This window comes from Muscardinus avellanarius, assembly GCF_963383645.1.
Source record: "Muscardinus avellanarius genome assembly, chromosome: 12".
NCBI lineage: Eukaryota > Metazoa > Chordata > Mammalia > Rodentia > Gliridae > Muscardinus > Muscardinus avellanarius.
In genome coordinates, this window is record NC_137798.1 from 79,534,981 (window position 1) to 79,552,501 (window position 17,521).

At 39.4% G+C, this 17,521-nt stretch overlaps 1 protein-coding gene across 2 annotated transcripts in view; it reads right to left on the minus strand.

Annotated features, from left to right (window-relative positions):
* NEK9 (NIMA related kinase 9) overlaps window positions 1–17,521 on the minus strand; it is a gene marked incomplete at both ends in the record, with an annotated part of 52,656 nt that overhangs the window by 19,219 nt on the left and 15,916 nt on the right. Inside the window, 8 exons of one of the 2 annotated variants that reach the window (XM_080708311.1) lie at window positions 1,572–1,727; window positions 4,827–4,873; window positions 5,066–5,266; window positions 6,065–6,209; window positions 9,404–9,596; window positions 10,020–10,070; window positions 15,134–15,198; window positions 16,203–16,313. In XM_080708311.1, the coding sequence (XP_080564437.1) occupies window positions 1,572–1,727; window positions 4,827–4,873; window positions 5,066–5,266; window positions 6,065–6,209; window positions 9,404–9,596; window positions 10,020–10,070; window positions 15,134–15,198; window positions 16,203–16,313 (969 nt within the window). Of the gene's footprint in view, window positions 1–1,571; window positions 1,728–4,826; window positions 4,874–5,029; window positions 5,267–6,064; window positions 6,210–9,403; window positions 9,597–10,019; window positions 10,071–15,133; window positions 15,199–16,202; window positions 16,314–17,521 lie in introns of both variants that reach the window. The other variant, XM_080708310.1, reaches the window with a different exon arrangement.

The following is a 17,521-nucleotide window of genomic DNA, read 5'->3' on the forward strand; positions in this document are numbered from 1 at the left end:
GATTAAGCCCAGGGGCATTCTACCTCTGAGCCACAACCCTAGTCCTATTTTATTCTTAATTTTGAAACAGGGTCTTGCTGGTTGCTGAGTCTGTCCTCAAATCTACAATCCTGTCTTAACTTCTTAAGTACTGGTATTACAAGTGTATGCCACCACATCTGGCTTCCTTTAACTTTTTATTTACTTTTTTGTGTGTGTGATACTGGGGATGGAACCCAGGGGCATTCTACCTTAGAGCTATACCCCCACCCCTGTTTTTTTATTCTTTATTTTGAAACAGGGTCTCATTGAGTTGTAAAGAGCCTCACTAAGTAGCTGAGGCTGTCCTTGCGCCATGATCCTCCTGTCTCAGCCTCCAAGATGCTGGGATTATAAGCATGTGCCACCACACCGAGCTTCCCCTTAACTTTTTAAAACTCATCTTCCTTTTGAGTTAGTATAAAAATATCACCTTATGTAAGTTTAAAATTTTACAACAAACTAAAGTTGTTTTTTTTTCAAACCCAATGTTTTAACCAAATACAAAATCAAGCAGTGGTTATTATGAATATCCTTTCTAAACTACACACTCCCTAGCCTTGTCTGTACTTGTCTGAGAATTCCTACTTCACAGACTGCTTAAAAATTAACTCATGTTTTTATGGAGTCAGGAAATTTCTGTTCCTTTATTTAATTCTTTTGCAATAACAACTACACAGCTGGATGTGGTGGTACATGCCTATTATCTTAGTACTTAGGAGGCTAAGACAGGAGGATTGCAGGTTCATGGCCAGTCTCAGCTACTTAGGTCCTCCACAACTTAGTGAGACCATTTCAAAATAAAGGATAAAAGATAGGACTGGAAGTGTAGCTCAGAGGTAGAGTGCCCTGTGTTCAATCCCCAGTACTGCAAAATAAAATAAAATAAAAATCAGGCTGGGGGTATAGCTTGAAGGTAGAAGGCCTGTGTTCAATCCCCAGTTCTCCTCCTCAAAAATAAAATAAAATAAAATAAAAAGGACAACTACACAAACTTACACAATGAGGAAATAAGACTTTGTATGAGTGGTTGGTGAATTTCATGATACCCTTGAAGGGAGGGAATAGCATTTATGTTTAATTAATTACAATGAATAAACCAGTGATCTAGGAACAATTGATCTAATGCATAGAAATGTTTTTTTCATGCTAATTTTCTGTTCCTCTTTCAATAATAAGGTAGGACCTGAATTCCATTTTTTAATTCTTTGCATTTATTGGGATTTAACACTGTAAAATACAGCGCACCTTGAAGTATTTTTCTGTATCTAAGCATATGGTTGTACAACTACTACCAGATCAATATTTGGGCTCCTCAGCCTAGAAATAACCACTAATTGGAGTTCTGCCATCAGAAGTTAATTCTGACTGCTTTTCAACTTCACATTATTGGAATCACATGGTATATACTCTTTTGCAGTTGGCTTTTTCTGCTGAACACAGATCATTACTTTATTCTTAAGTCAAATTCTATGTGACTAACCAATAATCCTGAAGAAATTCTAATCTCAAGAAGTCCTGACAGCATGGTTAGGACACCAAGGGGCACTCACTTCATGGTTGATGATTCCAGACATGCACTGATTCAGACCCAGTTTGTTGAACTCGTTGAGTCCACAGGCCAGCACTTTGCCTGACTGGGTCAGCAGAAAGGTCCCATCACAGCCACACTGAACTGCGACAATAATCAAAGCCTTGGGAACATCCACCTACAAGGAAAAAAAAGTTGGAAGAAAAAAAAAATCCAAATATATAATGTATATTAGTCAAAAGCACTTCAAATTCTTTCAAAAGTAACATGCTACATTTAGCAGAATGACCACAGGGAAGTAAGGGTGGGTCTAGTCTCTTTAGATTTGCCCAGAAGCTTAAGAACTAATATATTTAACTAGAAGCTCAAGTTTTATAATAACGGAAAAGGTGGCAATTCCAGGTCAACTAGTTATTCCCTGTCAGTTTGTTTCAGCAATTGGTTCTCTTCTCTGAAGACTTTTGAGAAGGCAAACTGCTCAGAATAAGCTGGGAAAGGAAAACTTCAATCCTCTGCTGGCTTTGTCCTCTGAGATAGAGGGCTTCTTGATAGTTTATAGGAGAAACTCAGTAGTCCTGTGGGGTCCCAACATGGTCACTTTATAAGAGAGGTAACAGAGTCGTCAAGAGGCAGCTACTTCAAAGGTTCACATTCTTCTACAGCTAATGTGCATCATGCCTGAAACCTCAAACCTCAGTTTCTACTATAGCTTTCCAGAGAAGAGCAATGGCAGTGCATACAATTGAGGATGGTACCACAAATGTGCAATTTAATTTTTTTTTTCCTTTGGTGGTAATAGGATTAAACCCAGAGGCATTCTACTTCCTAGCTACACCCTCAGCCCTGTTTTTTATTCTTTTCTTTGCGGGTCTGGGGGTGGAACCCAGGGGCATTCAACCTCCGAGCTACAACCCTGCCCTATTTTATTTATTTATTTTTTGGTGGTACTGGGGTTCCTGGAAGCCCTTCTACCTCCAGGCTATACTCCCAGACCTAATATATATATATATATATATATATATATATATATATATATACACACATATATATAATATATATATGTATATATATATATATATTTTTTTTTTTAAACAGGGTCTCTTAAGCCAGCACAGCTGGCTTCGAACCTGTGTGATCCTCCTGTCTCAGCTTCCCAAGTGAACTCTGCCCTATTTTTTTTATTCTTTATTTTGAAACAGGGTCTCACTAAGTTGCAAAGGGCCTAAGTAGCTGATCCTCAGGTCTCTGCCTCCCAAATGCTGGGATTACAAGCCTGTGCCACCACGCCCAACCTTATTTATTTTTTGGTGGTACTGGATGTGGAACCCAGGGGCTTTTCTACCTCCAGGTTACACTCCCAGACCTATTTTATTCTTTATTTGGAAACAGGGTCTCACTAAGTTGCTGAGAGCCTCACTCAGTAACTGAGGCTGGCTTTGAACCTGTGCAATATTCCTGTCTCAGACTCCCAAGTGTGGGGATTACAAGCTTGCGCCACCACGCCCGGCCTGACCTTATTTTTTATTCTTTATTTTGAAGCAGGGTCTCACTAAGTTGCGGAGGGTCTAAGTAGTTAAGGCTGGCCGCAAACCTGTGATCCTCCTGTCCTAGCCTCCCAAGGACTGTGATTACAAGCACGCTCCACCACGCCTGGCCGCAATTTAATTTAATTAATTAATTAATTTACAGGTCTGGAGATGGAACCCAGGGGCATTCAACCTCCGAACTACACCCCCTGCCCTATTCTTTATTCTTTATTTTGAAACAGGGTCTCACTTAAGTTGCGGAGGGCCTAAGTAGCTGAGGCTGTCCATGAACCGTGATCTTCCGGTCTCAGCCTCCCAAATGCTGGAATTATAAGTGTGCACCACCAGGCCCAGCTCTCACAATTTAATTTTTAAATGTAAATAAAAACTGGTAACCATAAATGGCATAGTCAATTGTAGTTAACCTCCCAGGGGTAAGCCTATGCCCTAGGAGAGTGTCAGAGAAGTTTAAGAGTATATATCTCTCAGCTGGTTTTGAATCCTGTGAGCCTTGTACAAAACCAGCTCTCACAGGGCTGAAAATAATCAGATGATTCACATCATATATGGTCCCTAATCAAAAACAATGATTTCATCTGGTGCTCAACTATAGAAATAGGAGGAAAGAAGGGTGTGTTGGATTAAGAGGTAGTATATTACACTCTGGCCTGTTCTTGAGTTCTCCAAGGTTTACTTAACTATATGTGACTTATATGTGACTTTTCCAGTATAAATGCTGATTTTAGCTCTAGTCCCCGAGTAAGATGTGATTCCACAGTCAGGTGTGGTGGTGCACACCTGTAATCCCAGTATTTGGGAGGCAGAGACAGGAGGATCGCAATTAATGGAAAGCCTCAGCTACTTAGTGAGGTCCTTTACAACTTATTGAGACCCTGTTTCAAAATAAAGAATAAAGCCGGGTGTGGTGGCGCATGCTTGTAATCCCTGTGCTTGGGAGGCTGAGACAGGAGGATCACACAGGTTCAAAGCCAGCCTCAGCTACTTAGTGAGGCTCTCAGCAACTTAGTGATACCCTGTTTCCAAATAAAGTATAAAATAGGTCTGGGAGTGTAGCCTGGAGGTAGAAAGCCTCTGGGTTCCACCTCCAGTACCACCAAAAAAACCCAAAACCAAACAAAACAAAAAACAAAGAATAAAATATAGGGCTGGGGATGTAGCTCAGAGGTAGAATGCCTCTGGATTCAATCTCCAGTACTGAAAAGAAAAGAAAAGAAAAGAAAAGAAAAGAAAAGAAAAGAAAAGAAAAAAGATGTGATTCCATAGTGTCTACAGTAGCTGGAGACACTTTCTCAATTCTCTATAATTTAGTCAGATGAGAAGACCAGAGTGCAGAATCAGGAACCCTATACTGTCAGTCTTTCAGATGGGAAATACGTCAGAAATAAACTTCATATGAGTAGTCAGGGAAAGAGAACTTATTTTTGGAGTCTGTGTAACTTTAAAAGATACACTTTAGGAAGAAGCTGCTGCTTCCCCCCCCCCTCTTTTTCTTTTCTTTCTTTTTTTTTGGTGGTACTGGGAATTGAATCCAGGGGTATTCTACCTCTGAGCTACACTCTCAGCCTTATTTTTTATTCTTTATTTTGTAACAGGGTCTCACTAAGTTGCAGAGGGCCTCACTAAGTAGCTGAGGCTGGCTGTAAACCTATGATTCTCCTGTCTCAGCCTCCCGAGTACTGGGATTACAAGCATGAGCCATTAGACTGACTTGAAACTACTTCTAATTTTACCCTTTGTGGTGTATAGTAATCCTCTTCTGAGTCCAAACCCAGTCTTCCTGAAACACACATAAGAAAGAGAGCCATTAACATGAGGACCTTCTTCCCAATGAAGATATTCTGTAAGACAAGTCTCTTTTATTAAATTTGTACTTCTTGAATAGAGGCTGTACGATGTGTTTAGATGCACACAAGCCTGAAGTCAGGTTGTGTACTTGGGAATAAGTGGACAGAAACAAGGCTACACCTACCATATTCGCCACAGCCCCAAGAATAGACTTCTTTGTTTCGTGTCAGAACCACTACATGATTATCGCCACAAGAGACCTGCTCCACTGGGTTGCTGAGGAAGAAGTTCAGTTGCATGGGTTCTAGCACTTCAGGGCCAGCAACCTTGTCTACTCCCATGCAGCCATAATAATCTGATCCAAAGGCATAGAGCTGACCCTCATCTGCAAATGGAAGGAAAACCACCCATTATAGGACTGACTTACATTGTCCAATCAGAAAGCTGGGCAGGGGTGGATGGGAACTACTTCAGTCAATGATCTCACATGAGATGATTGCTTCAGAGAAATTGGAAGGATAAACTGTGCAAGTGTAGAGTTGTTTAAAAAAAGTAAAAAAAGTGGTAGCATTATCCTGTTAAAAGGACTTAAAAACTTACTGAGACTTTCATTTTATAAAAATAAAAATGAAATAAAAAGAGAAATGCCAAGGAATAAAGTAATGACAAGACCAAAACTAAATTTAGCTCTTGTTCCTGATTTTGTTATCTGAAGAGGTGGTGATTATTTTCTCCCCAAAGTGGGACAGGCAACATATTTCTTCTAAGCCCACCTCTTCTGTGTTATCCTCCTACCTTTTCCTTGTTCCTCACTTCCTAATACCATAGCAAATAGAGATTTTTTTTTTTTTTTTTTTTGGCAGTACTGGGGATTAAACTCAGGGACATTCTACCTTCAGGATATATCCCCAGCCTTATTTTTTATTATCTTGAAACAGGGTCTCAGTAAGTTGCAGAAGGCCTAATAGTTGAGACAGGCCGTAAACCTTCCTTCCATCCTCTTGTCTCAGCCTCCCAAGTACTGGGATTACAAGCATGCACCACCACGCCTGGCTGGAGTACTGTTATGAATGAGTATATTTGTTAAATGTTTTTTTGTTGTGAAATTTCAACTAAAACTTTACAGCATTAGCCACAAAAGCACACAGTAAATGCACTCAGATGGTTTCTGCTAATGGCTTACCTGTCACACAGACCGTGAAATCATCACCACAAGACACCTGACGGATAGCTTTGCCTTGCAACTTTTCCACATGTTTTGGCTGTCGATAGGAAGCTTTGTCTCCATGGCCCAGTTGACCATGGAGTTTAGTGCCACCTTGCATGTTCTGTAAATAAAGAGGTCTTGTCAAGTTTTAACTTTTCATGCTAAAAGCTAATCTATTTGCTTGTGTGCTCACGCACGCGTGTGTGTGTGAGCGTGTGTGTGTAGTGTGCGCTACGGGGAGTTGAATCTAGGTGCATTCTGAACTGAGTTATATCCTTTTTAAAATTTATTTATTTATTTATTTATTTATTTATTTATTTATTTATTTATTGTGGTACTGGGGATTGAACCCAGTTGCATTCTTACTCCAAGCTACACTCTCAGTAATATTTTGTTTTTTATTTTGAAACGAGGTTTCACTAAGTTGTGGAGGGCATATGTAGCTGAGGCTGGCTATGAACCTACGCTTCTCCTGTTTCAGACTCCCAAGTACCAGGATTACAAGTGTGTATCACAATGCCTGGCTCCCTCAGTCTTATTTTTTTATTTTGAAATAGGTTCTAAGTTGAGGAGGGCTTCACTAGTGGCTGAGACTGACCTTGAACTGGGATTACAGGCACATACCACCATGCCTGGCATCTAAAAGCCAATTGTCAAAATAACTTGTGTATGGGTGGGTGGGTGGAGGTACTGGGGGGCTTGAATACAGGAGAATTCTACATCCTCAGCCAGCTCTTTTTATTTTTGAGATGGGGGTCTTGCTAAGTTGCCCAGGCTGGCCTGGAACTTGTGATCCTCCTGCTTCAGGCTGAGCTGGGATTACAGGTGTAAGCCATAACATATGGCTTATATTACTATTTCTTCTTTTTAAAATTTTTTTTTTTTTTTTTTTTTTTTTTTTTTTTTTTTTTGTGGTGCTGAGGATCAAACCTAGGGGCATTCTACCTTCAAACTATACCCCCAGCCCTATTTTATTTGGAAATAGTGTTTCGCTAAGTTGCTGAGTCTCACTACATTCCTGAGGTTGTCCTTGAACCTTTGATCCTCCTGTTTCAGCTTCCCAAAATTTGAGATTACAGGTGTGACCCACCACGCTCACCATGCCTGCCTTGACTTTGTTTTTTAACTCAAATGTGAACTATATATTTAATTATGGGAGATGGTAAAAAAAAATCCATTAGAGTCTAATTTGATTACTTTCTACAGGAGTATGGCCTTTAAAAACTCATCTTTTCTAGAAGTTTTATAAATATTTTTTGTGTGGTAATGGGCTAAGTTGCTAAAGCTGGTCTTAAACTTGTGATCCTCTTGTCTCAGCCTCCCAAGCACAGACAGGGATTACAGGTGTGTATCATCATATCTGGCAGTTTTATAAGGTTTGATCACAATTTACCTGAAACACAGAATGGTATTTATTTATTTATTTATTTATTTATTTATTTATTTATTTATTTATTTTTGCGGTACTGGGGATAGAAGCCAAGGGCATTCTACCTCTGAGCTACACTCCCAGCCCTAATTTTTTATTCTTTAATTTTGAAACAGGGTCGCACTGAGTTGCAAGAGGTCTCACTACAAAGCTGAGGCTGTTCGTGAGCCATGATCCTCCTGTCTCCGCTTCCCTCCAGAATGCTGGAATTATAAGTGTGCGCCACCATGCCCTGCCCAGAATGGTTTTAAAAAAATATAGCTACAAGCCGGGCATGATGGCACATGCTTGTAATCCCCGTGCTTGGGAGGCTGAAACAGGAGGACTGCACAGGTTCAAAGCCAGCCTCAGCTACTTAGTGAGGCTCTCAGCAACTTAGTGAGACCCTGTTTCCAAATAAAATATAAAATAGGTCTGGGAGTATAGCCCGGAGGTAGAAAGACTCTGGGTTCTACCCCTAGTACCACCTCCCCCCCCCCCAAAAAAAAAAATATATATATATACATTAAGCCAGGCATGGTGGGACATGCTTGTTATCCCAGTGCTTAGGAGGCTGATACAGGAAGATCACAGGTTTGAGGATAGCCTCAGCAAGTAGTGAGACTATTAAACCTAGTGAAACACTATTTCAAAATCAAGATAAAAAATAAACAGGGTTGGGGGTGAGTTCAAGCCCCATTACCCCCTAAAACAAAACAATAAAAAATATCCCAGGTACATCAAAGAGGCCGCTGTACAGCACTGAAAACAGTCCTTACTCACTTTTCAATAATTTTACAGAGATAAGTAATTCCATTTACTTATGAATTACTATAAGTAACCCAACTACAAGTCCTTATATAAATGGTATTTAAGGCATGGAGTTCACTTTACTTCTGGTAGCTACCCTCAAAGACTTATTCTTTAAGGGACAGGATCTTCGGAAATAACTGTACCTCATTGCTCTCCAGAAGCTAAATCATGCTTTCAGTCAATGGTTGAGTGTCAACTATCTCACACACACTGGAGATAGAGCAGTGACTTGAACAAATATAATCCTTATTCTTGTGGAGAAGATATCTGAAGCCACTGAAAACAATAAGCTCCTTCAGGAAAGGAACCAAGTGTGTAAGATAAGGTTGGGTAAGGGAAAAGCAGCTTGAAGTGAGCCTGAGAAGGTACAGCTACAGAGACGGGGAAGCCATGAGAATGTGCTCTTATGGAAGCTAGGTGATCATTATGTCAAACGCTGCTAAGAGGTCAAGAGAGATTAGAACTAAATAATCACTTGCTTTATTTTAGGAATTTCCAGGTCATTTTGTAGGGACCTCTTTCAGTTGAGTGGGAGGGAGGGAAGCTGCACTGCAGGTGAATGAAGAGAGAGTGGGGGCTAAGGAAATGACCAGCAAACAATGTGTTAAGAAGTTGAGCGATGGTGGAAATCTAGAGGGCAGCAAAGGGAAGTCCTATGCAAGATATGCCTAGCCATCTTCAATCACTGTGGTGTATCTTGGAGCCCTACAACCCTGTGGCACAATATTTCACTTATTTACAAGGCTGTTTCTCAGGTATTTGGCTGCTCTGGACATCACAATAGTAGAACAAAATAATTGACTTGTCTGAAGTCATGCAGCTGTACATGAGAGAAAGCCCAGTCTCTTGAGTCCAAGAGCTCTTAATTTTCTCTGCCTCTCTCATTCATTCAGAAAAACATATAAGTGAACTAGTTATATACCAGGCATAAAGGACACATCAGTGAACTAAACAGATAAAATCCCTGCTCTCACAAGCACTTCTGTTTCATCACCCCATGCTGCACATCTTCAACTAAAGAAACGCTTGAATATCCTGGGCCCAGAAAACAATGAGGCTTACAACACTTTCCCAAGTCTTTAGCTTTCACTTACCACCCAGGTGTACAGTTCCTTCTCCACTGTAACCACAGCAAAGTGGGTATTCCCTGCGCACACCTGGCGGGCACTACAGCCACTCTTGATGACATCCAATTTCTGAGGAGTGGATTTCCCACCACCCCAAACGTAGACTTCACTGGTTCGTGATGTTACAACAGCAATGGGTGCTTCAGTCACTGTGCTTGACCTGCCAGCAACCCCCAGAACAAAAGAACACTTAACATAAAAACAAAAAAGAAGACAGCTTCCAGTCCGTTCCCTCAGAACTGCCAATTATGGTATGAGAAAGTATGTTCTTTCAACCATCTCTCAGCGTAGACTTTACAATTCCTGCCTCAGGGCTCCATCACAGCTCGGCCAGACCAGATCCTAGTCTGATTGAGAACACCTACACTTTCAAAATTCATCAAGGTAATGATGTCCACTGTAGTATGAGGTTGAAATTATGGCTTTTTTCTTAGAAATGACTAACTGACATTTAAGCAGATGTTGGCTCCTGAAAAAGATATAAAAACTACTGGGATTAAATAATATAGAGATCCAAGTAAGACCCCTCTGGTGGCATTTTAGGATACATAGTACTAATTTTCAAGATTCTTCTGAGTATTACCTGGGTCTCTTTGTAGGTGCATTAAGCAGAGTAACTTTTTCTTCCATCTCTCTACCAAAAGAAAAGATATTAGAGTGAAATAGTTTTCTACATTGCAACAACGTCTCTTTAATACATCTTACAGACTTAATTCTCTTATTAACCATATATATGCATCCTACAACAAGACAATACTTTTAGGAAGGTACCTTGACACAACTTGAACAGTTACACAGGCCTGCGGTTTGGGGCCATTTGCTTTCTATCTCTCAGAAACAGGAAGCCCTGGAACAAGAAGCCCTGAGAACCCCTAAAGCACATGCTGGACATCTCCATCTGGTCTGCCCACTGCCTCCCAAGCACATTTCCAAACCTGGATTTGTTCTCTTTCTCCCATACCAGCTTCTTTCTGGCTCTCGTATTTCTATATCCCTCCTACAATCAACTCCAGCCTTCTCTGGCTCTTCTCTACCCCTTTCCTCAACATTTCAATTCTACAGATTCTACCTATGCAGCACCTTTTATACCCAACTTTTCCTATCCAGTCTCAACACCTCAGCTCTGGACAGTTTCATTTCCCACTTATACAGTGGTAGCACCTCCTAGTCTGCTTCACTTATTAGTCTCACTATGATGCTGAGACTGACTGTCTTTGAATCAGCGATCCTCCTGTCTCAACCTCCCAAGTACTGGGTTTACAAGCATGTGCCACCATGCCTGGCTCTGTACTCTTTGATTATCTTTCCAGCCTTTCTTTCTTTTACTTACAACCCAGGTTCTAGCCCATATTTAGTGCTAAATCTTTTATATATGAACTAGCGGGGTGATACTCAGACATTAGTAATTTTTAAAAAGCCCTGAGATTTTAAGAGCTCCAGGTCTAGAACTGCTGATCTAGCCAGGTCTAGAACTGCTGATCTAGCCAAAGAGGACTTTGTATTTCCTGAATATTTCCTACAATTTCCTGTGTCTGTGATTTCCCTTCTGTTATTTTTCTCTATCTAGAAAACTTCTCATGTTTTTCTATCAAAGTACAAAATCCCAATAAAGTACTCCATATAAATCCAGTAAATTTTTATTTCAGAAAAGATTTCAATAGAAATGTAGTTATTAAGCCGGGCATAGTGATGCACACTTGTAATCCCAGCATTTGGAAGGCTGGGACATGAGGATCGTGGTTCACGGACAGCCTCAGCTACTACTTAGTGAGGCCCTTTGCAACTCAGTGAGACCCTGTTTCAAAATAAAGAATAAAAAATTGAGCTGGGGGTGTTGCTTGGAGGTAAAATGGCTTTGGGTTCCATCCACAGTACCACACACACAAAAATGTAGTTATTTAAGACGGGCGTGGTGGCGTACACTTGCAATCCCAGCATTTGGGAGGCTGAGACCAGAGGATCACGGTTCGCAGACAGCCTCAGATACTTATAGTGAGGCCTTTTGCAATTCAGTGAGACCCTGTTTCAAAATAAAGAATAAAAAATAGGGCTAGGAGTGTAGTTTGGAGGTAGAATGCCCCTGGGTTCCACCCCCTATACTACAAAAAAAAAAAAAAAAAAAAAAAGATGTAGTTATTTAGCAGGGCTTGGTGGTGCATACATGTAATCCTGGCTAGCACTTGGGAGGCTGAGACAGGAGGATCGTGGTTCACTGCCAGCCTCAGCTACTTAGATAGGTCCTTAACAACTTAGTAAGAACCCTGTTTCAAAAATAAAGAATAAAAAAAATAGGGATGGAGGTGTATCTCAGAAGCAGAATCTCCCTGGGTTCCATCCCCCATATTGCAGGGGGAAAAAAAACCCAATTAAAAAAATGTAGTTATCTGAATATTTCAATAAAAGATTAAAATACTCACTATTTTGTTAAAAATAAGCTAGATAGAAATTTAAATATGCTTATCCAGCTTTCAAAGGGTGATATTGCCTGAATATGCATAAAACAAATGGAAAGTCATGGTGTTGCATCTTGAGTATTACACATAATTCTAGCACAAAAACATTGGTTAGAAACCAAATGGAAAACAGAAAAGATTAATTTTGAAACAAGACTTAAATGTATGAACCAAAACTATAAAACTATTAAAAAAAAAATAGAAGCTAGGCATGGTGGCGCCATACTTGTAAATCTAGTACTTGGGAGGCCGAGACAGGAGGATCACAGGTTTAAGGACAGCCTCAGTAAGTAGTGAGATTTTCATTAACCTAGTGAGACCCTGTTTCAAAATAAAAATAAAAATAAGGCTGAGGGTGTAGCTCAGAGGTAGAATGCCTGAGTTCAATCCCAGTACCAAATAAATAAATAAAAATCAACCTAAGCCAAGCGTGGTGATGCATGCCTATAATTCCAGTACTTAGGAGGCTGAGAGAGGAGAATCGCAGGTTGGAGAACAGTCTCAGCAAGTAGTGAGACTTTCATCAAGCTAGTGAGACCCTACTTCATTTTCAAAATGAAAATAAAGAATAGGGCTGAGTGAATAGCTTAGAGGTAGAATGCCACTGGGTTAAATCAAACTGGGTGTGTGGCATAAACCTACTGTAAACCTCAGTATTTGAGAAGCTGAAACAGGAGGATCTCAGGTTTGAGGCCAACCTCAGTAACTTAGTGAGACCCTGTTTCAAAAAATAAAATAAAATCAAGCTGGGTGTGTAGCTCATGGGTAAAATGCTTCTAGGTTCAGCCCCTAGTACCAAAATACAAAACAACAAAGCAACAAAAAATGAATGAAGAAAGAAAATGCAGAATATATACATAAACTTAAATATTATTTGCCATAAAAAGTAAGATTCTGTTATTTGCAGAAATAGATGGAACTGGAGGGCATTATCTTAAGTGAAATAAGTCAAGAATAGAAAGACAATACCCTTATTTTTATGCGAAAGTTAAAAAGTTGATCTTAAAGGAGTAGAGAGTAGCACCATAGTCACCAGAGCCCGGGAAGGGTGCAGGTGAGGGAAGGAGAGAGATTAAAGTTAACTGGCAGAGGGTGTAGTGGTAGGAGAAAAAATGTCTAATGTTTCTAAATGGTACAGTAGAATAACTATGGTTAACAACATTTAATTGAATATTCCAAAATAACTAGAAGAAAGGAGTTTGAAGACTCCCATGACAAAGAAATGATGTATAAGCTAGGCGTGATGGCACATGCCTATACTTGGGAGGCCGAGAGAGGAAGACTGCAGGTTTGAGGCCAGTCTCAGCAACTTAGACCCTATTTCAAAATAAAAAATTAGGCGGGGTGTGGTGATGCACGCTTGTAATCCTGACATTCGGGAGGTGGAGACTGGAGAGTTGCGGTTCGCAGACAGTCTCAGCTACTTAGCGAGGCCCCTTGCAACTCAGTGAGACCCTGTTTCAAAAAATATAAAGACTAAGCCAGGCATGGTGGTGCATGCTTGTAATCCTAGCGCTTGGGAGGCTGAGACAGGAGGATGGCACAGGTTCGAAGCCAGCCTCAGCTACTTAGTGAGGCTCTCAGCAACTTAGTGAGACCCTGTTTCCAAATAAAGTATAAAAAATAGGTCTGGGAGTATAGCCCAGAGGTAGAAAAGCCCCTGGGTTCTACCCCCAGAACCACACACACACACAAAATAAATAAATAAAAATAAATAAATAAAAAGACAAAAAAATAGGACTGAAAAAATAAAAATATAAAAAAATAAAAAAAAATATAAAAAAGGGGAATAGCTTGGAGGTAGGATGCTCCTTAGTTTAATTCCTAGTACCAGAGTATCAAACAAATAAATAAATAAATTGAGGTGATACATATGCATATGTCTTTATATTTTTATGTATTTAAACATTCCTCATAAATATGTACATTATGTCAATTAAATTCAAAATAATAATAGTAAAAGATTAAATGACATACAGAATAAAGGTTTTCTGACCAAATAGGAAAGATTATGGAGTTATGTATTTAATGTACTTAAGAATAAAAATTGAAAAGAGCAGAGTAAATGACTATTTGAAGAATACAAAACAAAAAACCTGATAGGGTAGGATAAAGGGTAGTACGGTGAAAAATAATATAACAAGATGAAATAGAGATTAGAAAGAGAAGAAATACTTTTCCTTTCAGATGAGATTTGAAGCCTTCTAGTACAGGATAGTCTTCCTACCTCTAGAGACATCTGACAGAATAAAATGTGACAGAAAATAAACCTGTCAGGAGTCAATAAAGCTTAAGTGCAAAATATGGGAAAAGGTACTCGAAGAGGAGGACTCCAACTCCAAGTACTATCTCAAAAACCTGACTCAAAAAAAAAACAAAAACAAAAACAAAGCTTAGGGGGTGGTTGCAAACACATGTAATTCCAGTACTTAGGAAGCTAAACTAGGAGGATGGCAGGTTCAAGGACAGCCTCAGCGAGACTCAGTGAGACTCTCATCAACCTAGTGAGAAGCCGTTTCAAAACAAAAATAAATTAGGGCCAGGATTGTAGCTTGGAGGTAGAATGCCCCTGGTTCAATCCCAAGTGCCAAAAAAAAAAAAAAAAAAAAAAAAGCTCAGGTAGCTGGGCATGGTGGCGCACTCTTATAATCCTAGTACTTGGGAGGCTGAGCAGGATGACTGCACAGGTTTGAAGCCAGCCTCAGCTACTTAGTGAGGCTCTCAGCAACTTAGTGAGATCCTGTTTCCAAAAAAAAAAAAAAAAAAAAAAAAAAGCGCCTAGGCCAAATTCACACTAATATCTTAGGCTGAGTGCTTTATTATATGCCAGAACATAGAGATACAAACCAAAGGATATTAATCTCGCAACTTTAGTTTTTATTTTATTTTTATATTTTTTTTATGGTACTGGGGGTGGAACCTGTGCGATCCTCCTGTCTCAGCCTCCCAAGTGCTGGGATTACAAGCATTCACCATCACGCCCGGCCCAACCTCTCAACTTTAAAATAAAAAATCCACAGATTGGGAGAGTAGAAGGCTCCTGGGTCTCATCAACAAATTTAAAGTAAAGCAGACAAAGAGGTAAAAGAATCATCCTTAAGCAATGAAAGCAGCAGTATTGGCAGAAAATGACATTAGAGTAGCCAAGGTTAGAAAACACTGCCCTTTCTTGTGATACTCTGATGAAGCCTACAATGGCCAACCATTTCTGGAAAGACAATGAAGTGATTCCTTTGTACTTTACCTCCTGCGTTTCCTGAGCAGGGGGCGATCCAAAAGTTCATCTGCAGTGGGTCTCTGTTCAGGATCCTAAGAAGAAAAAATAGATTAGTTTTCATTTAAAGGAAATGAGTAATATGGGATCTAATGAGAAATTTTACTTTCTCTCAGAAGGCTGTAGTTAATTAGTCAAAGACTACTATATTAACCTTTTGTTTAAAAAAATCATAATTTCTTATGTCATAGTCCACATTTAAGGCCAATCCTCTTGTTATCAACACATACGTAAATAAAGATATATATAGTACATTTTTAAAAAATTTGTTCAATCAGGGCAATAGCTTTCAAATCTCAACACAGCACGGAATAATCATCTGGGGTGTTTATTATGAATACAGATTTTTGGGCTTTATCCACTGAGATGGTATGTAGTGGGGTCCAGGAATCTTCTTCTTTACTTATAAAACTTCCCTACTCCTTGGTGGTTCTAATGCCAGTGGTTTACAGACCACACTTTGAATAATATTAGAACTATACACACAGTAAGGGAACCATAAAATATTAGAGCTATATATGCTCTATACCTTAAGAACTACAAATTATCTCCGACTACAGATTTGTAAAATCAATTTATAGAAATTATTCTTGACCGTAAAAAAGGCATAATTTCGATGGCAAAAAAGTTCACAAATTAATTCTTTTTTTTTTTTTTTGCCGGGGCATTTGACCTCCAAGCTACACCCCCTGCCCTATTTTTTATTCTTTATTTTGAAACCGGGTCTCACTGAGTTACAGGGGGCCTTACTAAGTAGCAGTCCTCTAGGTCTCAGCCTCCCAAATGCTGGGATTACAAGCATGCGCCACCATGCCCGGCTTAATTAATTCTTACAAAGCAGAAGAAAGTAAGAATTTGTTAGCTGAACCACACAATTACCATGAATTGCCAGTATGTATTCTTGGTATAGCCACAAATACATTCTTCCCTAGAGAGGTGGATGTGGTTTTGTCTGGTTTATATCTGTGCTACACCTCACTCAAATACTGAGGCTAGAATAGAAAATCATGAAACTGAAATCAATATATGTCACACCTACCTGGTCAAGGCACGCATGGACCATCTGTATCAACTCCAAAGAGTACTGGCTAGAATCAACTTCCATGGCTCGGATTCCTTGCACGATCTTCACACACAAGTTGAGTGGGTTCTATGAGAAAATGATGACTGCATTGTTCCTGGTTATATAAAGATGACATTATAATCTACCAGCAGGGGCTCTGCAATGTCTGTGACCATTATTTAAATAATTGGCAATCATTCTGAATAGGACTGATTTAATTTTATAACTATTAGTATGTATCAGCAAGAAATGGTTGGGGAAGCACTGTAATTATCAGAGAGAATGAAGTTAACTCCAATGTGGAGCTGAAAAGTGTGGCTACGTGGCCATTAGCAAATTGCTCAGAATATATTATAATCTGACCCTTCACTGAATCCTAAGAAAAAGAAAAGCATGATTAGCTATGCTTCAAGTAACTTCTTGGTTTCTAGTAACTCCTTGTCAACTAATTTGCCTCCTAATGTACATATCCTAAAATGGCTAAATAGGCAATACAGTAAATAACACATCAGCAAGGCATCTCATTATAATATCTGATATAACAATACTATAATAATACTACCACCACCACATTATTGAGAAACTATAAACTAGATAGGCATATTACATATATAATCTCTTTAAACCTCACAAAGACAATGTAAGGAAGCGATTATTATTAATTTGTACACAAGAAAAAAGGGTCTCAGAGATGTAAAGTTAACTTGCTCAAAATCATAAAGATAGTCAAAATTAAGCAAATTTTTTTTGTTCCACCACAGTCTGACTTCAAAAGTCACTTTTATTCTACTATATTATTTAGGAGAATTAGATGATATACCAGAACAAACTTCAGGATTTAGAAAAACAGGCAGATCTCATGAAAGCCCAATGAGTTTACATTATCTTACATTTGTACTTTTCATATGCAATATCAGAAAATCTCTCTGTGAGGGTGATTTGACTACATTCTCACATTTGGATGAAGGAGAGTGGAAATGAATCCACTTTAATTACTCAATGTGTGGTCCATGGAGAAAACAAGTGAGCTTGTTAGAAATGCAAAAGATTAGCCCCTACCTCAGACTGCTGAAACAGAATCTGCTCTTAACAAGATATCTAGGCAATTCTGTATGTATATTAAAGTCTGAGAAGCACTGCTTTACATTAGGCTTCACTTTACTTAAAAAAGAAAAGAAGCCAGGCGTGGTGGCACACGTTTGTAATCCTAGCATTCAGGAGGCCGAGACTAGAGGATCGCGGTTCACAGACAGCCTCAGCTACTTAGTGAGGCCCTCCACAACTTAGTGAGAACT